Source organism: Eurosta solidaginis, chromosome 3 (assembly GCF_040869045.1).
Source record: "Eurosta solidaginis isolate ZX-2024a chromosome 3, ASM4086904v1, whole genome shotgun sequence".
Taxonomy (NCBI): domain Eukaryota; kingdom Metazoa; phylum Arthropoda; class Insecta; order Diptera; family Tephritidae; genus Eurosta; species Eurosta solidaginis.
This window is the reverse complement of record NC_090321.1, coordinates 15,376,270-15,398,805: the sequence shown is the minus strand read 5'-3', so window position 1 is coordinate 15,398,805 and position 22,536 is coordinate 15,376,270. Positions and strand designations below refer to the sequence as shown.

Genomic DNA, 22,536 nt, shown 5'->3' with positions numbered 1-22,536 from the left:
AGTTTGTACTAAAACTTTTTGTGATTGTGGGAAAGAGTATGAATGGGTTAATTAATACCATCCTTCTTAACAAACATAAATACTCTATTAAAATTTGTAGAAGCTACTATTTCCAATATTCGACAGAGAATGAGTTCACATACGAGGTGTGGCAATTAAGTTCCGAGAATTTGCCAATAAAAAAACAATGTTAGCGTTAAAGTGCGGGTTGCGGGTTGTAAGGTTTACTTACGCGAGGATTATAGCCGATTATAAAAAAACACTTGCACTTGTTTTTCTTTGTTTGTTTACTATAAGAATAATCGGAAGTAGCCATTGACAGCTGACAGTCGGTGCTGCCAATGCCACTAATTGACGTTTTATATGATTACATATAGAGATGCCAATTAGGCGCAAACATGCCAGCCGCCTTGAACGACCGTTCAAAATAAGAAAAAGGTACAAAGTATTTAAAGCAGGCATGCTTAACGAACGAAACGATATCATTTCGTTACGATAATCAACGTTAATAACGTTAATAAACGAAACGAAATGACTTCGTTTCGTTTATTAGCGTTGATTATCGTAACGAAATGATATCGTTTCGTTCGTTAAGCATGCCTGATTTAAAGTTTACATCAATAAAATTCAAAGTGAAAAAATGTTTGTTTTTGTTGGTAATAATGATAGCTTCGCAATAGGTCTTAGCAGCTCTCCTTCAGATGTTCGTAGGTTGACAATTCGTACGCAATCATCTGAGCCGGTATAGCTGTCGAGAACTCGACCAAGTTTCCATTTAGTGGGCGGAGCGTTGTTGTCGTGTATAACTACGACATCATCTCGTTGTAGGTTTTGCGTTGGACGAACCCATTTCGATCGTCGCTGAAGATTCGCGAGATATTCGTCTCGCCATCGCTTCCAGAAGTGCTGCCTTATTGCTGTGATTGCTTGCCACCGTTGATGAAGGTTGTCCTTGAAAGGTTCTGTGTCAAGCTCCGGTAACCCCTTTATTGGTTCGCCGATCATAAAGTGCCCAGGTGTTAGCACTTCGAAGTCTTGTATGTCAGAAGGTATCCAGCAGAGTGGTCGAGAATTGACGCATGCTTCCTTCCACCTCGGTTAGGACTGTTGAAAACTCTTCGTAAGATAGTAACGCGGAGTCTAGTACGCGTTTTAAATGATGCTTTATGCGCTTAATTCTAGCCTCCCAATAGCCGCCCATGTGTGGAGCGCTTGGAGGGTTAAAATGCCAGGTGACTTGGGTGTTGGCGAAGTAAGATGCCAACTTGTCGTCGTTAACGCACCTTTCAAACACGGCACGTAGCTCCCTTTCGGCACCGACAAAGTTCGTGCCATTGTCGGAGAACATATGCTGACAATTTCCTCTTCGGTTGGTGAAGCGTTTGAATGCGGCGATAAAGCTTGCAGACGTGAGGTCTCCGGCCAATTCTAGGTGCATGGCGCCTGTGCTCATACATATAAATGAGCAAATGTACGCCTTTGTTGATTTCGCGCCTCTTCCATGAGTAAATTTTACGTTATATGGGCCGGCAAAATCGACCGCACTTTGAAGGAAGCATCGCGTACTCGTAACGCGACTAGGTGGTAGATCGGACATCTGCTCGGAGACTGCTGTAGCGGCTCAAGCGTTTGCATCGTGCGCAATGGCGATATGTACCCCGAACTAAATTGCGAATGCCAGGGATCCAAAATTTACGTTGTATAGCAGCTTGCATCATTTGCGGGCCAGCGCGCAACATACCGATGTGAGTTTCAGCGGCTATTGCTTTAGCGAGTGGTGAATTTTTAGGCAAAATAATCGGATGTTTTATATCGATCGTGCACGATGCATTCTTAATTCGACCTCCTACTCGTAAAATGCCTGCGTCGTCTAAAAACGGCTGATGACGAACGAGACTACTACGTATCGGTATTGGCTTCCCTGACCTGCAATTAGAAAGTATATGTGCGTTCACTCGTTTGAGTTTGTTGTAAGAGTGAAATTTCGTTAGTAAATCCCAATCTTCGTGCGTTTGCGTTACATGAGAACTAGCTTTGATTGATTTCAGTTCCAAAATCGTAGTATGTTTCACTATGTACTGCGTCCAAAAACGATCGGTTTCGGATAACCAGTGTGGCCCCTGCCACCATAAGCGGTGATCGAGGGGCTGTGCAGGTGTGAGAGCCCGAGAAGCGCAATCTGCAGGGTTATGCTCTGAGATGACGTGTCTCCAATGCGATGACGGCAAGACTTCTTGTACATCGGCTACACGATTTGCAATGAACGTTACCCAACGATTTGGATTTTATTGCAGCCATGCCAACGTTATCGTTGAGTCTGACCACGCGTACAGCTTTTCAAGTTTGTGACCAAAACTTTGTTGAATTAGGCGGACGAGTTTAGCGCCTAGATGAGCTGCGAAGAGTTCCAGACGAGGTAACGAAGTTGTTTTTAGCGGAGCTACTTTAGTTTTCGCAGCAATGAGCACGACGTTTATCTCGTCGTCCGATGACTGCGTGTAGATAGCGGCTGCATGGGCAGCCTCTGATGCGTCAGTGAAAACATGGAACTCTGTGTCGGCGTTTGGACTAGTACCAAGCCAGCGATTTAGCTTCAGCGATGAAAGCATGGCCAGCTCTTTTCTATGCGTTAACAAATCTGTAGCTATCTCAGGTGGAACTAACTCATCCCAATCGACATTACAAAGCCAAATTCTTTGCAACCAAATATTTGAGCGAAAGGTGCATGGAGACATGAGGCCGAGAGGGTCGAAAATCTTGCTGGTATCGGAGAGAAAAATGCGTTTTGTTAATTCGCACAGGAGTGGCTCTATATTGAAGGCTATCGCAAGAGAGTCGGTATCCGTGTGCCAAATACATCCTAGAGTTCGGATATCGCTTCCATCAGCCAAGACATGGGACACCTGTGTAGACGCATGCGGCATCTGTTGTCTCAATGGCTTGCAATTCGTTGCCCACTTCCGGAGCTCGAATCCACACTGAGATAAGACGTGTGAGATGTTACGTTGAAGCGCTGTCAGTTCTTGGAAAGAGGCGGAGCCGGAGAGCAAGTCATCCTTGTAAAAATCTGACGTAACGATATTTGCGATATTTTGATATAACGCGCCAGCTTGTTGTGCCGCGCGATGCAACGATTTGACAGCGAGATGAGAAGCGGATGCTACCCCATAGGTAACCCTTAATAGACGATAGTCGCGTATTGGCTGCGATGAATGCTCACGCCATACAATGCGTGATAGTCGACGTACCGTTTATCGACGTAGACCTGTCGATACATTTTCTCGATGTCCGCAATTATACCATAGCGATGGGGGCGGAAGCGGACTAAAATCGGGAAGAGATCTTTTTGGAGCTAAGGACCAACAATTAGCGCGTCGTTTAACGAGTGCCCTGACGACGTCTTCATTGACGCGTTGAATACGACCCTAATGGAACTTGTTTCTTTTACCACGGCGTGATGTGGCATATAGTATGCGGTTTGCGTTGTTGGAGTACCTAGCTCCATATGACCCAAGTCAAGAAGCTCCTTCATAAATTTGCAGTACTCTTCGTGAAGGTCTTTGTTGGTGGCGAACCTGCTTTCCATTCGCAACAATGCCCGAACGGCTGCGTTACGCGACTCACCAATCAACACCTCGGGTTTTAGCGGTAAACGTACAATAAATCGGCCGTCAGTTGCGCGCTGTGTTGTATGGTCGAATAACTTCTCACAATATAACTCTTCGGGCGTGTAAAACTTTCTAGGTGGTAGCTCTTCCAGCTCCCAAAACTTAGCGAGGAGGTCAGTTAGTTGCGTATTACAATAATGCGTTGAGATTACCCGGGGTTTTATTTGTGAGGGAGTCGCGTTCCCAAACAGTACCCACCCAAACACAGTGTTCTGTGCCATCGGAGTGCCATTTTCACCCTTTTTTAGGCCGTCGAGTAAAAACTTGTCCATTTCGTCCATGCCAATCAAGACATCTATCAGACCAGGTTTGAAATAATTAAGGTCAGCCAGCGGTAAGCCACTGACATGCGGCCACCGTGATTCGGACAAGGCGTTTGTTGGTAGGTCGTTAGTAATTTTAGATAAAATAAGCGTACTCACGTGAAATTTAGAGTTAAGTGACTTTGGCGCTATGGATAACTTGACCTCACCCTTTGTGCGACCTCCTTGTACGGATCCAATACCCGTGACGCAAGCTGATGACGTATTTCGTGGTAAACGAAGTCGTTGAACGCAGGGCTCCGTGATGAACGAAGCATGTGAGCCGTTGTCGAACAGTGCCCTGGCTGGCTGCCAGCGGCCAGAGTTATATTGCAATAAAATGTCAGCAGTAGCTAGTAATACTACGCGTTCAGCATCGGCGTAGTGCGACGTTACGTTGTTTTGGACGGCATTTTGCATAGCAGGAGCTGCCTCGTTTGTATTGAGACCAGCATGAAGAAGCGTGTGGTGGCGGCGTTGGCATATGCGGCACGATGACGAGCTGCGGCAGTTAGCGAAAACATGTCCTTTACTAAGGCAGTTTAGACATGCACCATCTGATTTGATTGTGGATAGCTTTGCTCTCGCGTCGAGTTGGTTGAATTTTTCGCAAGTGTAGATTCGATGCTCACCTTTGCAGTATGTACACGATGTGGTTTTAGCGGTTTTTGATGATGGATGATTTTTTGGTACTAATTGGTTGCATGTTGTATGCAAAACGTTCTTTGCAGTTGTACGTGCGTTTGCGGCAGCGGGCACCATCTCCAAAGAGCGGGCTCGCGTTTCCAAAAAATCTCGAAGCAATGTAAGCGATGGCACATCGTCGGCTACAAGCGATAATTCCCACTGTTTTCGCGTTTCATAGGCTAATTTCGAAACAGTCAAATGGACAAGCTAGTCGTCCCAAAATTTAACCGGGCATTTGAGGGCACGTAGCGCACCAACGTGCTGCAATATTAAATTTAAAACGTGTTTAATTGCGTTTGCGGAGTCTTTCGATGCCTTTTCGATCGATGATAATGCTTTTATATGGCTGTCCACTATGATACGCATAACTTTATAGCGTGCTGTCAGCATATCGCAAGCTTCACTGTAGTTGCTGTCGCTTACAGCAAAACTACTAACTAATTCCAATGCTTCACCATTTAAACAATTGCGCAAGTATTGCAACTTCTGTCCGTCCGACAAACTTGCATTGGAATTCACTAGTGAACAGAATGCGTCATGAAAAGTGATCCATTTTGTTGGATCGCCACTAAAGGATGGTAACTGCAGCTTCGGTAGCGGCATGCGTGCAGGTGCAGTCGGAGTTACTGTAGGGTTGGTTGCTTTTGTGGCGCAAGAATACGCTTAAAATTTGATTTAGCGATCAAATACCACTCCTCACCTTGAATTCGTGCCTGCTCTTCTACTGCTGTGGTTTCGTCGCCACACGAAACCTCCACTTCTTCTTGTGCTTTGCAGAAACGTTCCCACTGCTCCTCTAGCAATTGCAAATATGTGGATGCAGCCTCTTCATCGACTGCAAGCGAATCGGCTTTGCTCGATTGCAAATGCCGCTTTAATGCGTTTAAAGCAGAATCGCGAACTTTCAACGAAGACATTTTTTATTTGCGGGTTTTTATGAAACTTATAAAACTAAAGCGATGTGGACTGTATTTTGCGGAAATATTGCGCGATCCGGGTCGATGGCCCAAAATGTTAGCGTTAAAATGCGGGTTGCGGGTTGTAAGGTTTACTTACGCGAGGATTATAGCCGATTATAAAAAAACACTTGCACTTGTTTTTCTTTGTTTGTTTACTATAAGAATAATCGGAAGTAGCCATTGACAGCTGACAGTCGGTGCTGCCAATGCCACTAATTGGCGTTTTATATGATTACATATAGAGATGCCAATTAGGCGCAAACAAACAAGAAAGTGAAGTTTTACGAAAAATTTGACTATCGATCTTTACAATAGTCTGCTTCCACTCCTTCGATTTTAACGTTTCTTCCATGATTGGAAGCTTCCTTGATAGCCCTACGAAAATAGCCCGTTTAGCACCAAGGTTACAACGTCTTGGACCTCCTAAAGTAGGAACTAGGAAGTAGGAAGTGGGAATCCTAGAGATGGTTTTGGGACGGGAATAAGAAAACAATCGTCATCTCTAAAATTTGTTCATAACCATTATCGAATGGAAAAATGTATATGGGAAATATACTTAACTAAGAACCGATTAGGAGTTAAGAACGAAAATGAAGCTAATATCGTTATATGTAAACCAAGTATAAGCATAAAGGGATAATAACACTCTTTTCCTATAAAACGAAACATTACTTAAAGACGGTTCACCGATGTTCATTACGGAAGCAATTGAATCTCTGTGAAAGGCAAATTTTTATTTTTTCATTACCAATCTTAATGACTTTGTAAGTGTCTGTGTGAAGTTCATATTATTTCTTCGTGACTTTTAAACTTTTGTGCACCAGTTGCAAAATGTAGGAAACACAAACTGGCCTTTGAAATTTGTACATTAACCTTTTATACTACTTATGAATGATGATGTATTGTTTAAATGGAAAAATTAGCACTAATGTAAAAAACTAAAAGCAAACGTTATGTCAATAATTTGTATATTTTTATATTTTTTTATGGTAAATGCACTATTAACTGTTTAAATGCGGCTTAACTGTTATTAGTTTAATTTTCTCTATCATTAATAATATAATAATTACCAAAACCAAAACATTCATTAGTAATGAAAATCCATTAACCAAAAAATAACTGAAAATAGCACTAAAAGTGCAATAAATACCAAGTTTAGCTGGTGCTCCAAATGCGCTCATTACAAATGAGCCACTCAACAGTATAACGGTAATGGCACAAACTGTAATCACCCAAAGGCCGTCTAAATGCCGTTGCGGCACTCGCGCTGATGACGACACCATAATGTCACGATTTATAACTAGTTGCTGATTTAATTGTTATTTGATTTATAATTTCCAAAATTCTAGTGGAATATATTTTTGTGTATTGTGAATATATTGCAATAAATTTTTAAAGCTGTTGAAATTCTATAAATTATAAGGCACTTCCTAAAGCTTCGATTTCATTAAAATTTAATTTATAAAAATACGACATATGTGTGACGTAAATCAAGAAAATAAAGAATCAAGGCGAGAAAATGTTTAAATTTTTATCACATACCATATTTGTTAACACTTTTTTTTTAAATATATATATTTAGTTCCATTTTTTCCTAATGTTCTTCATATTTATTCAATTTTTATTTTGAAGTATTCTTTATATAGAAAAGCTTATAAAAAATTTGATTGACGATAAGGTATGGGTGGGACAATTTTACGCAATATTTCATCTTTGTTGAAACATTCTGATAAAACCAGACGGAAGTTTTGGTTCTTGTAAATAACACAGTGTGGTACCGGAAAATACTTGAGAAGTCATACCATTTTTCTAGAGATCTCGAAGATCTAAGAATGACTGCTAACAAAATTTTACCCTACGACCCTAAAAAGGGTGGGTAACGGGCAAAAAACAGTTTTTTGTATCTTTGCGAGCCTATAACGTGATTGGCTATAACCCGAGTTTCAGTTTCTCTCTGGATTGTATAAGAAGAGATACATAAATGTATTGTTGGATCGTTATCCGATCCAGAGGTGAACTGAAAATGAGGCTATAGCCAACAAAGTTATAGGCTCGGAAGAGGATAAAGGTACGAGAAACTAGTTTTTAACTGTCACGGGTGGAAATAAAAATAGTCGTAATCTATTAAAGAAGTTATACGTTATAAAAAGTTTCCGAATATATAGAAGCAGCCTGTTTTGTTTGAATATTTGTCGACTAATGAACATTTTGGAAATTAAATGTCGTAAAAATAATTAAATTTTCTTAAATGATTTTATTGCTATAATCTAATATAAAAGTGTCACTGGTGGCACAGCATTTGTTGCGGCAGGGACATGTTCGAATTAAAAACATTTAATGAACTTGTTAATAGTACATAAACTTTTCCAAAGGTTCAAAATATGGTTAACGTCGTGGAAACAGTTCATGGGCAAACAAATTTTGAATTGGACCACATTTACGCAAGCAATAATTACATAAAATCAACGTTCATATATGAATATCCGTGGGAATTAATTATATGTGACTATGTCTATGAAAAGGTGGCTTACGACTCAAAAAAGGAATTGCGAGAAACAGATTTAATAATGCATTTCTTCAGTTTCTTAGGAGTAGTAATTTTTTTTGAGTCATAAGCAGCCTTTTCATAGACTGGGTCACATATAATTTTCATGTTTCGGACAATCGGAAAATATGAACAAATTTTAGAGATATCGATTTGTTTCATATACAAAGAACCACCTATAGGGTGTCATCTCTAAATGAAAGCACGAAAAAAAGAGAAACGTGAAAATTTTACAGCTAGAAATCTTGTTCTTAGGGATGGGACATATGTGAACGCCTAGATTATCTATTATGGATTTATTATAGATCAAATCATGTCTATACGTGGTCCAAGACTCAGATTCAAGAGCCAGAAAAAGAAAATATATCGTATCTTGAATAAAATTTCTAATTGACGTTATACATTAATATCTCTATGAGGATTATAAGGCGTATAAGAAATGCGTAGTTATTCCTAACAAATGTTTCTCCTTACTTATCAAGGGAGGGAAATACTTCATTATTGAATAATTCCTTACACTGAAAGAAATGGTGCTATTAAAATCAACAAATCGCTTCTGTTGTTCTTGACTTAAAGGGCGTACATCAAAGAAACTGGAAACATTTTATATCAAATGTGCGTACACAAATATATGTAAATAAAATTATAATATAACAATATGGTAAACATTTTTGAAGAAAAAGTTGAAATAAAGTTTTGAAACCGACGCCAAAGTGGTTTAACAAGCGGTACATGCTCTTATTTTCGCCAGAGCATGTACTAACACGTGTGTGAATATGTATGTAGCAAGCATGCGTATTTATGTATTCACATATTTACGTATGTATATATATGGCAACATACTTTCGTACAAAGCTGTCGATGGTAATTCGGAAATAGTTTTGGTTTTTTGAATTCAGATTTAAGTTATTATTATTTTAATTATTATTAATAAATATAGCAATAAAATCATTAGAAATGAAATGTACTTATGTGTAATTTATACAAATAAAAAAAAAACTACGTAATAATGTCATAGGAACAGAAAATTCTACTGATGTAAAAGTTTACGCTATTAATCTAGAAAAAACAAAAATCTCTGCCATTTCTACTGCTTTCGCTGTTAGTATTATCTTGTCATAAAATCTGCTGATCTAACAGTTTGCACTGGTAATTTCAAAAGAACAGAAATGCCTTTCATATTAACAGTTTTGATTGGTACTTTTAGAGCGAGAGTAATAATTGTTAATTTAACAAAACTATGGGTAAAGTATAATGAAACAACTTTTTTTGTTTATTTGACTACTAAAACGGTTAATTACGAATCAACGATTTGTGCGCAGTTGATTCAACATCTTGTTGCGATGGATAAAAATTGACAGCAATTTCGGTTGAATTTTCCCGTACATCAGTTGTTTTACCAGTCTTTTTCTTTCCGTGTAAAAAATTCAAAGAATTCAAAACTGAAAAGTTTAACATATTTAAAACGAGTTGCTAACATCGTATAATAAATATGAAATAAAAGAACTTGCAAAATTTAGAAAAACATCTTTCGACTTTTTTTGTCACTGGTGGACCAAAGCTAATATCGTACAATACATCTAATAATAAGAATATAGGGCTTTTATTAATTGGTATTTAAGTCGACTTCATTAACTACAGATAAGTTACGGTAGTTATTTTTTTAATTATCACTCGAGTGGCAAAACGCAAATCGTTTGGAAGCTTTTTCAAAACAAGCTATTACAACCTAATTGAAATAGTTAAATCACTACTTTACATTAAAAGGACAAAAGGGTATTGAAAATACATAAAGATGAAATATAATATATTTAGGTTGACTGATAGTTTTAACAACATTTTTATTTAGACTCTATCCAGTTGTATAAGAAAAATTTTTGCACCAATGTTCACTTTCTCATGGAATCTCTGCCATATGTACTTTTTAAGTTTCTTCGTGAATTATTTACACTTTGTATATTTTTCGGTTCAATTTGTTATGGAACAATGGCCATAAGTTCATTGCAAGAATTAAAAATTCAAATCCACACAATTGTATGATTTAAACATTGCATATATGTATGCATACATATATGTATATGTACAGTATGTGAAATATATGAAGTTTAACAATGGCCTGTTTTGCCAATTCAATAAATGACAAACAAATTGTCAACACTAAAAATATCTCTACTATGTTAACGGAAATACAAACACTTCATTATGATTAACTCAAAAATACTTAGTTAACTCATTAGTGAAAAGACGCGCGAATTACCAATTACAATTTACATAACTATGTATATGAGATTGCAACACCATCAATAGATACTAACGCTTAAGGTTTACAAAAATACGTCCGCACCGCACGAGTTCTACAATTTTAATGAGCTCGCATATCTTCAGCTTGTCTGGCGACAGTCCGCCACCGCACAATGAGCGGAGCTTCCAGCATTCAAATGACTATAGCAACAGCCAGCATAACAGGTCACAAGAGATGATGACGCTAATAAAAGCAGCAACGCCAGAGGCAGCATCAGTACCAGTTGATTATCGAAAAATCTTCAGCGTCTTAACTGCAGCATGAAATCCCAAAACTCATTCGCTCAATTCATTTATTTAAAATTTTTATTAACTTTGTGTTTTCCTTATGACTGCCGTTGAGTACTTGTATTAGCGATGATGTGAGGCTCGTATAGGCAATTTAAACTTTAAAGTTTAAAACCACTATAAATTCATTCCAAATACCGCTGACTAGTTGTAACTCAAAATTTTAGTTTCTGAGAAAAAGAGCAAACAAAATTTGCTAATTTCAAACAGCTCCCTCATAAAAAATACATTTAATTCACACTGGTTACCTCTTAAGTCGTCTTATTGCCTGCTTGTTTCGTATATCGAAAAATCTCCAAAAATCTAAGTTTTTACTTACATCTTTACATGCTACGGGTATATACAATAGGGGGACTCATGTAACCGTATAAATGCCTTATAAAGTGTGTAAACGTATAAATTTATCTAGTTTACGCACGAGCTGTCAAATTTTGTATGAAAAATCATTTACACAATTTGTATAAATTTACGCGCACATTTCATTGTGTAAACGCGGTAAACTCAAAGGAATGCAACCTTGCAGACATTACAGACGGCATTTTCATCAAAAATCTCCAACATCAGCAAGTAAAGGCGTTTTAGTTTTGATTTTTCACTTAATCTTGGTATTTTTTAATTTGTATAACAATCAAAAAAAATTTTTTGGAAATAATACAGCTGAAAAACAATCAAGTTTATCAAGAGTATTACTAGGTGCGTTCATATAACCGCGTGTGTAAATGGATATAATTTTATACCTTATAAGTTTATATGCTATCATGAGTCCCCCTAATACTTATACATATATTTACGTATAAATATAAATATTTTTTGCACGGAATATGTTTCTGAATCCAATGTTTTGTTACTTGATCATTTAACACTATATATAGTAGGGTGGGTCAAATTTATTGTTGAAAAGGCACATCCAATTTCTAAATCTATGGGTCATATTGAGTAATATTGCCCATGGGACCATATGTAAGAAATGAATTTCGAGCCTACCTAACTTTGTTAGAAAATCTTATATCAAAATTTGCTCACTTGATTAGGAGGGCTCGAAATTCATTTCAGACCTCTGGTCCCATGGACAATATTCCTCAGTATGACCCATAGATTCAGAAACTGGATGTGAACATAAAGTTTTTTCCCCCATACAATTTGACCCGCCCTAATATATAGTCATAACCAAAATAAAGGCTAAAGTTAGTTGCAGCTTTTTGATATAATTTCCTATGAGCTATCTGTCAAAGACGAAGGTGAAAGAAATTGTGAAATGATATGTTGCAATTGCTTAACATAACCAAAGAGACGGGTGCGGACAGCTATACTTTCAGAGCCGGAGCGTTTCATAAAATATTCAGCAGTGATGCCTATGGGGTTTTCCTTGCTGACCTATGCTCATATTTGCGTAAATATTGTAGTTTATCTAAGGATATTCGAGTATTCCTTGCTTTCTGTTATCGCCCGAATCACTGAACTATAAATAAATTCAAATATTCTGTATGCAAAATCCTCTTCATTTACAGCACTACTATGGTAGTAGAACTGCACAGTACAAGCTATTCGCCTACTTCAATTACAACGTGTTGAATCGAACTGATTGACTTTTCCTTAAATTGCGCTGCTTTCTAACTCTCAGTTGAGTTGATTTTGCACTTCTCTGATTTCTGCAACTCATATTCGCTGTTGTCTTCTATGTATATATGTGAGTAATGCCGTCTGCGCTCTTTGCGGCTGTGTACTTGTGTGCGTAGTTGCTTGCTGTTTCATCTGCTCAGATTGCTGTTGTTGTTGTGCTGCATGTATTTAGAAGCCGCATAGTGATTTGACAATCTTAACCGGACGTCGGCAAAATGAAAATGCATATGTGTTAGTGAGAGCGCGATGATCGCGCACATCACTTGATGTATAGTTTTGCGTTGTTCACGCGCTTATTAGCAAGCAACAAGACAAAATCGTTTGTTATTATTTTTTTCAATTTTCCCAATTCTACTCAGTAAAATAATGGTTTGCAGAAAAAACACCTCCTGATACATATTTTTGTTAACAAAATATGTACTTCTAATATACATGTGGACAATATTCGTCAACATTGCGAGCGACGCTTCCAATCGATGTAAAGGCTCCATTACTGATACTTAGCATAGACTTGACTTGGCTTGCGAACTGTCACTTACAGTTCTGTTAAATGAACATTGCATGTCACTGATTACTCAAAACTTAACTTGACTTAGAAGTCTGTTGAATTTTGATTTTCTATGTAAGTTCTAAGTGACGTTTACATTTTGAGATGCCATTTGTTTGTTTCCATTTCATTTTGACATTTTGTCATACAAATTGACATTTATTTAAAAATAAATTTCAACGCTGATTATGATGCCAGATTTTATGCACCAAGTGGAGTATAATCGTGGCTAAGTTGCCAAGTTTACGCCAAGTCAAGTCAAGTCTATGCTAAGTATCAGTAATGGGGGCTTTACTGCGCCAAATGCTCAACCATAGATGAATGGATTTACAACTCTTTGTTTCGAGAGAGCGCTGTCAAATGCACATAACATTTATCAATGATGCCACTCCAAACAAAAATGAATAGATCTGAAAATGGGGATTTTTGACATACATTTCGGCGATTATAGTTTCAATCATTTAATAAAAAGATAGTCGTAAAATATTTATTTCCTTAAAATTATTTTACAATAATACGACTAGTTAGAGTTAAATATAGACAAATCTAAGTAAAACTAACATTTCGATTAAATTAATTAGTCAAATATTGTAACGCATTTAACTTACAGTGAAAACCAAATATTCTTTTGAAATTTGAGTAAATTGGACCTAGGATATAATAGTTAACATTACTTAATGGATAGGGCTTATCTTACACTAAAACAAGTATTTTTATCCTTTTTCCCATAATTTTTGAACGCTATTCTACAGTTGTAGGTCAAACTAAAGTTTACCAAAATTTTTGGCACGTTTTTCGTTTTGGCTGGCACATTTTTTGTTCTGGCACCCGCTTCAGCTGGCGCGAGGGATTTATCTGTGATTGTTGCCAGCAACAACTAGAAGATAAATCCCTCGTGAGAGCGGAAATATGAGAGCGTAAACAAAAGATTCGTAACAATATAATCTATGTGCTCAACGACTACTAAACGAAAGAGAATAAGAATACGTGTGAATTGAGTGCGAACAATTGTTGTTTGCCGAAGTCTGATCTGAACAAAGGTATGTTGTTGCTGTAGAATTGAGCCAACCATATAATTGAGCCATCGTACTAGTGCTGTAGTTAAAAGTCTCATTAAATTATGGGATAATCGATAATACTATGAGACAAAACGATTAGTGAACACATGTTTTGTGAGACTTACATTAAGGTCTTGGTTTAGCATGCGAAAACTGCATGCCATGCGCAGAATTTGCCTATAAAACCATACAATCTGGAGTTGGTTCCGGCCAAAGATAAACTCTATTGCGAGGTGCTCTCATGAGCCTCGGCGAAGGCAGCAAGTGACTCAGCAAAGCAAGCAACAAGTCAGTTTAGGCTTTTACTTCAAGCGGCAAAGCCGGATTTACATAGAATGTTCTGTTTAGTCCTTCGCTTTGACAGAAAAGTTCAAAAGTTTGACATATTTTTAACATACGGCCTGCTTATGTGTCAAACTTCGTTCCACCTTTCCCCTTGTACACGCTTACTATTACAAAAAGTAATGTATTGTAACGAATTTACTGCAAATCCTCCTATTTGCAACCTTCTGCTAAGTTCGAATCACTAAACTGTTGAATAAATAACTCCAATATTTAATAATGCAAAATGGCCTTTATTCAAGTACTTTCAAAATAACACTTCTATTGGTCGACAGATAGTGTGCTTAATCAAAACTGATTATCGCGCCTCTGCTGTTGTTGCCTTTTATACTCTCTGATTTCCTCGTTCGCATCTTCTAGGCGCTCCCATTTCCAGAATCTACTAGTTGGTTATCTGCTATAATTATAACTACAGATGTACGTGTAAAGCTCTCATATGCGCATGTATTTGTGAGCGACACTTCCACAATTATAATTGCATATCTCAGATAAGATATCTGCATGTTTTTGTGCGTTACTTCTCCGTTGCGTGTACGTACATATGTGTAGAATGATTGAATTATTGATGTGCATACAGTCACTGCTTGGCATCGGCTTAGAGATGGCAGTACCCCTTTGTGTTGCTAATATTCGTAGCAGTATTTTATTCAAAGCTCTGCTGGTGTTGTGCATCACTGATCTCAATATCAAGCGGTTCAATAGAGAAACTGAAAAAGTACCTTTTGTAAATATAGTCCGTCGCTTCCCGTACAACCGAAAATGTGGCTGGATGATATGATATGGCCTTTTTATAACTGTCTTTGCAGTACATTTAATATAAAATATTTGTTAGTATGGGTTCCCATGCATCACTGACATGAGATTATGAACAGGCAGATAACCCAGCTAAGCGGGGTGCTTTAGCAGCATTCTATTGTCCTGAACCCTTTTGTGGACAAAGGCACCCACTGGGGAAATCATAAGAAACTGGGAAACAAAGCAGTTCAGGCGACACTGGATTGAATGCCCTGTGCAAAGGCAGGCAAAATTCTTTATGCTGCCAAAACGAGAGTATCAGCCAAACTCATTAATCTAAGGTCTACGATATCATCTAAGTAAGTTAAAATTATCCAATGTACAAATCTGTCGCTTTCGTGAGCAGAAGGCAGAGGCTCTTCCATCTAAATCGCGTAATTCTTAATCCCTACGTAATATGGAGCAAAAAAGCCAGAACAAGCACATTAAAAGCCTCCGCATACAGTAATAGGCTGAAAGATCAAGCACAACAATAAAATAATATACAATATAAACATACCTAGATACACAATTATGAGCACATGTAGGTATACATTTTCTAAACTACGATCCTTATTTTCTTTAATAGGTACTTACATATGTACATAGGTGTGATTGAGGATGATTGTGTCATGGTAAAGAAGGAACATGATAACGAACTCATATTCTCAATTTAGATATCGGGAAATGAAGATATTTCTTCTGGATGGTGGTGGCCGGGAGGAGAGGGGGTGGGGGTTGAGTAAAAAATATTACTGCCGGGATTAGTAATCTTGTGTTCGAAAGAATAATGAGAGTGGCAGGGGAGGGGCGTGGGTGTATCTAGCGGGTACTAAAAATTGCTTGCAAACAAAAACCAAATATCCCAAAATATTGTAACGAATTTACTGCAATTCCCCTTATTTGCAAACTTCTGCCAACGTTCGTATCGCTAAACTGTTGAATAAATAACTCCAATATTGAATAATGGAAAAATGGCCTTTATTAAAGTACTTCACAATAACACTTATAATTTGCAACGCATAGCTTGCTTAATAACCAAACCAATTGATAGCTCGAATGAAACTGATTTTTCGCCTCCACTGTTGTCGCCCTTTTATACTGCCCGACCTCCTTGTTGCATATTTCTAGGCTTTTCTAATTCCAGAACTTACTAGTTAGTTATAAATTTCTCAGCTAAAACTACAGATGTATAATTTTTTTAGCTTCTCTCATACCCCATGCGCTTGTATGTTTGAGCGACACTTCCACAATCACAATTGCATACCTTTAGGAGCATTTCAGATAAGATATCTGCATGTGCTTGTGCGTTGCTTCTCCGCCGCGTGCATGCGTATGTGTAGACATAATGATTGAACTATTGATGTGAATTCACGTCACTGCTTAGCATCGGCATAGAGATGGCAGTACCCTTAGTGTTGCTAATATTTGTAACAATATGATTCTTTTATAATTTTTTTATTAAATATAAACCAAATTGTAGTTATTTTCAAACTACTAATCTTTCAATAGTGCGACTCGTCGAGGTACAGAGACAAATTCTTTTAATACCAATTCAACATCGACGTGTAGATTGCGTTGAATATTAAGCGCAGCAAGACCATTAAGGCGGTCTTCAATCATTGTCGATCTTAGGTAAGTCTTACGGCGACACAAAGTTGAAAACTTTCGTTCATTTCCGGCAGAAGTAACAGGCAAAACAGCCATGATTCTCAGGACTTGATGTATATTGGTGAACGCATCAGCGTTACAAATATCAAGGGCTTCTAATGAATTATGAATCTTCCTACCCGCGATTTGCTCGCTCCACAGTTGAGCCTTAGTCGTCGATATTGCTGGCAACGAGTCATGCAAAATATGTTCATATGTCTTGAATAATTTACAACAAGACTTTATATCAAAATGTTGTGTTTTTCCAGGGAAGAGACAAGTTAAGTTAGACAAATTTCTCTGTGTTTCCAAAATCGATCTTGTAAATGCGTTATGAAAAGATCCAAATAACGAATGTATACTGAAATTCAATAGAATTCTTCAATTTCATCAAATTCGTGCGTGCAAGTCTTGGTTTTCGAATTTCAATCTCATACTTATCACATTTACACAAAGTTGCTTGAAAAATTGTTCCCGCACGTTCTCTCCTCAATACGAAAATGTTTCTGGCAGCATCTGCTAGCTCCACTACTTCGCCTAAATCCTGATTGACACTTTGTAGAGCACGACATAAAGTCATATATAACCCAGTCATAATTGACATGTTTTAACCATTTATATAATTTCGGTTTTACTTCAAAATTGTTTTCATAGAAATTATTTCTAAGCCATATAAATCTACGGTGTTCACAACATTCATATATTTTAAGAGTTCAAGATCAAAAAACCCGAGATTAAGTTTTGTAGCCATTAAATTTTAGTCTAGCAAAGTGCCACTTTTGAGCAGTTTTAAAGTCGCCTTGACCTAAAAAAAAATCTAAAAATTCCAAGCGATTTTTAAGCGACCGTATTACCGAAAGTATTACTTTTACAATAAAAACGAATTTTGGTTTATTTGCGGGTTTAAATGCCATATTGATTGTTGCTTACGTTCCATATTCTATACATTCATTATTAGCTTTTATATTCTTAGATACTGTGATGCTGCTTCAAAAACATACATTTTTATATCATGAAGTCAACTCTCCTAGGGAGAGTTCGAACCCCCAAAACCTGCCCCTGGGGGCGGGCCTGCTTTAGAGTATTTTGTTGTTGTGGAAAATGCATGCATTTGAAAAAATCGGTTCAATCTTGTATTTACCTATGAGGCATTCCATATGAAAAGATAGGTCGACCTCTCCGATTTTCTTCAAATTCGGAAGACATGTAGTATTTGACGTCTAGAATAGTGTGTGAAAACATTTTTTTAAAATTTTGAATATTTTGGATTTTATTGACAATTGAAAATTTTTGAAAGCTTATCTTTGAGTTAAAATATCTTTTAAACTATTAATTTTAGAAAAAAAATCTTTTGCTACATAAAGTCTTTAAAATTATTGAAGTTTTTAAAAAAATTTATGTTCTCAAAATTTTGAAAAATAATATGATTGAAAAACAAAATATTTTTTTCAGTGTAAAGTAATGAAGGATAGCACCGATTCTCTTTAAAAAAAATCTGAAAGAAACTTGAATATGTTCTTAACCTACCCTTCAAATTTAAAAAAAATGGTTTTTTTGTTGTCGAGAAAAAAATTTGAAAATTTTATGTTGAAAAAATCTATGATTTTTACGTACAGTAAGTTTGTGATACAAAAATTTTTACACTATATAACACTTCGAAATGGCATAAATATTATGAAAATGTAGTTTTATATTTTATATTAGGTCAGTTTTTTTATTACTTTAAACATTTTACAATCCCTCTCATTACAAGTCGATACAACTTCATACTGCTTCAAAAACATACATTTTTATATCATGAAGTCAACTCTCCTAGGGAGAGTTCGAACCCCCAAAACCTGCCCCTGGGGGCGGGCCTGCTTTAGAGTATTTTGTTGTTGTGGAAAATGCATGCATTTGAAAAAATCGGTTCAATCTTGTATTTACCTATGAGGCATTCCATATGAAAAGATAGGTCGACCTCTCCGATTTTCTTCAAATTCGGAAGACATGTAGTATTTGACGTCTAGAATAGTGTGTGAAAACATTTTTTTAAAATTTTGAATATTTTGGATTTTATTGACAATTGAAAATTTTTGAAAGCTTATCTTTGAGTTAAAATATCTTTTAAACTATTAATTTTAGAAAAAAAATCTTTTGCTACATAAAGTCTTTAAAATTATTGAAGTTTTTAAAAAAATTTATGTTCTCAAAATTTTGAAAAATAATATGATTGAAAAACAAAATATTTTTTTCAGTGTAAAGTAATGAAGGATAGCACCGATTCTCTTTAAAAAAAATCTGAAAGAAACTTGAATATGTTCTTAACCTACCCTTCAAATTTAAAAAAATGGTTTTTTTGTTGTCGAGAAAAAAATTTGAAAATTTTATGTTGAAAAAATCTATGATTTTTACGTACAGTAAGTTTGTGATACACAAATTTTTACACTATATAACACTTCGAAATGGCATAAATATTATGAAAATGTAGTTTTATATTTTATATTAGGTCAGTTTTTTTATTACTTTAAACATTTTACAATCCCTCTCATTACAAGTCGATACAACTTTACATTTAATTTCGTTGCTTGAAAAGGGTATAAAGCTGTTGAATGACCGTGTGCCATTGATTCGAACAGCTGTAGCGAAACGATCCTTTAGGAAATCTTTTTCTTTTTGGTAATTAGCTTTGGAACAGAAACCAAATTGCATTGTTTTAAATTCATTTTTGACAGTATTAAAAAATTCAATTGGGGTAGTAGTTGATGTGGAGTCAGGACGGCGTAAACTTTCTCGTCGAACAAATTTTTAACAGTACCACCGATTCCATCACAAGCGTTTTTACCATGCGATGTGATACATTAAATTAATAAAATTGTATTTATTTTTATATTGCGAAACTACGCCATCTGAAAAGTAGTAAATTTTTTAACATTGTCGTTATTATATTTTGATACAAGCCAATTAATCATTTTCTTTTGAAATAAATAAACAGCAGTGGTATCATGGATATTACACTCTGAGATGAGTACAAAGCTCTCAAATGTGAAGCTCTTATTCTTATCCTTTTCTGCGCGATAAACAACAAAGGGGGAACTGTAACCTGATTGCTATTCCAGTGGTAATCCTGAATGGCGTTCTGTATCAGAAAAGTGAAATTTTCAGAGAAGTCACCAACTACTATAAATTCGCCTTCCTTTATTTGAAGTTTCAGTGTTTTGAAGAACTTGTTTTCGCTCTTGGCTATAAAATTATGCGTTAAAAGTACTGATGCATCGGCTTTCAGCATTTCATTAAACGTATGAGTATCCTTATTCACTGTTTCTATAGAAGAACGGTCTGTATTGGTCCTTTGTAAAAACTCCAAACTTTTATATTATTTACTTCAAATGCTTTTCCAAGTTCAATACTAAGTTGACAATTATGTTCGAATTTCTCACAAGTCATCTCACGTAAGACATCTTCGTATGTTTGAATAGAAATTTGGTTGGAGATATCTTTTAAAGCATCCATCATTAATTTGAAATTTTGATGAATTTTACAAACACATACTGTGTGAGTTCCAGCAGCATCGGCCAAAATACATTCCCTAGGACGTAGTTCGGCAAATTTACTGAATCCAACTTTTAAATCAGGATAAATATTTTTAAATTCGACATAGGCTTCTTTCAGATTGCACAAGACTAATCGTTTCTGAATTTTTGACTTTTTTCCATCCGTTTGTCTTACAGATACGCAATCGTTCTGCCCAGGCATAAGTCGACTAATATCATCTGACCTGTAAAAATTTTGGACTACGGAAATATCATTTTCGGAAATCTTCCTTCCTGATAATTTTTGAGTTGGGTGGGAACCAAATCCAAACTTATTTTGTATTTTTTTCGCATGAGAAGCTAACTTATAAGTTGTATTAAATTCTTTTTGGAGTTTGTATGCTGTCCAACTTGGTGGAGAAATTGTCAACCAAAAAATCTTTTCTGAATAATTCGAAATGGTTTGAAACTTTTTCTTTACAGATAAAAGCATTTCCAAGCCGTCATCTCCTCCTGTATACACTTCACTATCTTCATCAGAACTTATATTTGGTGATGGATTTACTTCGGAACCTGTTTTTATATTGGAAAATTTAGTTTCATTCAATGGACTTTTAATAATACTATTGCTAACCTCTTTAGATGGTACATCATCTTTTAGAGTTTGAATCCTTCAGCAAAAGCATACATATTCCCCCAAATTGGGTAGTTTTTTTAATAGTTCTGGCGTGGATTTACCTACATTTTTTTAACCCAGTTGTGATTATCGAAATGTTATATAGTGTAAAAATTTTTGTATCACAAACTTACTGTGCGTAAAAATCATAGATTTATTCAACATAAAATTTTCAAATTTTTTTTTCTCGAAAACAAAAAAAAAACATTCTTTTAAATTTTAAGAGTAGGTTAAGAACATATTCAAGTTTCTTTCAGATTTTTTTAAAAGAGAATCGGTGCTATCCTTCATTATTTTACACTCAAAAAAAAATTTATTTTATTTTCAATCATATTATTTTTCAAAATTTTGAGAACATAACATTTTTTTTATAAACTTCAATAATTTTAAAGACTTTTTGTAGTAAAAGATTGTTTTCTAAAATTAATAGTTCAAAAGATATTTTAACTCAAAGAAAAGCTTTCAAAAATTTTCAACTGTCAATAAAATCCAAAATATTTAAAAATATTAAAAAAAATATTTTCACACACTATTCTAGACGTCAAATACTACATGTCTTCCGAATTTGAAGAAAATCGGAGAGGTCGACCTATCTTTTCATATGGAATGCCTCCTGTGTGAATTTTTTTGCTTTTGATTTTAATGTCGATTTTCGTTATTATAATGTTTATGATCGTGCCAAATGCTGCGAGAATCGATTTAATGCTTAAAGTAAGTGACAGGCATGAGGAAGATTGCTTAGCGAATAAATAAGTAAGCCATTATTTATTATGGGCAATCAGTTTACACACTTAAATACTTTTATGCAGATATATGTTATTTTATTGTGTTATATTTATGTAGTTATTGGAAGACATGCATTTCCCTACTCAAATCGGGAACCAAGTAAACGTAATTTTTAACCAAACATCATCCGTTAGTGAACGGTAGGCGGGCCGTTCAAATATTTCCAGTATAAAAATATAGAATTAAAATATAGTAAAATTTTAACAAAAAATTAAATATCTTTACAGTACAAAAATAAATTATGTCAACATTCAACTCCAGTAATGATATGGTGCAACAAAATACAAAAATAAAGAAAATTTCAAAATAGGTGTGGCTCCGCCCTTTTTCATTTAATTCGTCTAGAATACTTTTAAGGCCATAAGTCGAACAAAAATTTACCAATCCTTGTGAAATTTGGTAGCTGCATGGATTCTATGACGATAACTGTTTACTGTGAAAATGGGCGAAATCGGTTGAAGCCACGTTTTTATATATAGTCGACCGTCTGTCCTTCCGCTCGGCCTTTAACACGATAACTTGAGCAAAAATCGATATATCTTTACTAAACTTAGTTCACGTACTTATTTGAACTCACTTTATCTTGGTATAAAAAATGGCCGAAATCCGACTATGACCACGCCCACTTTTGTGATATCAAAAATTACAAGAAATGAAAAAAAATGAAAAAAATGCCATAATTCTGTACCAAATATGAAAAAAGAGATGAAACATGGTAATTGGTTTGGTTTATTGACGCAAAATATAACTTTAGAAAAAACTTTGTAAAATGGGTGTGACACTTACCATATTAAGTAGAAGAAAATGAAAAAGTTCTGCAG

General features: G+C 35.8%; 1 protein-coding gene across 25 annotated transcripts in view; it reads right to left on the bottom strand.

The window, feature by feature from the left end:
* Positions 1-10,616, bottom strand: part of LOC137243342 (uncharacterized) — a 47,613-nt gene extending 36,997 nt beyond the window's left edge. For 4 of the 25 annotated variants that reach the window (XM_067771016.1, XM_067771039.1, XM_067771040.1 and 1 more), the window contains exons 1-2: positions 10,419-10,545; positions 6,767-7,052 (exon numbers count right to left, since the gene is read on the bottom strand). In XM_067771016.1, the coding sequence (XP_067627117.1) occupies positions 6,767-6,899 (133 nt within the window). In that variant the 5' untranslated portion in view covers positions 6,900-7,052; positions 10,419-10,545. Of the gene's footprint in view, positions 1-6,766; positions 7,053-10,355 lie in introns of all 25 variants that reach the window. The other 21 variants (XM_067771035.1, XM_067771017.1, XM_067771028.1 and 18 more) reach the window with 21 other exon arrangements.
* Positions 10,617-22,536: the final 11,920 nt, after the last annotated feature.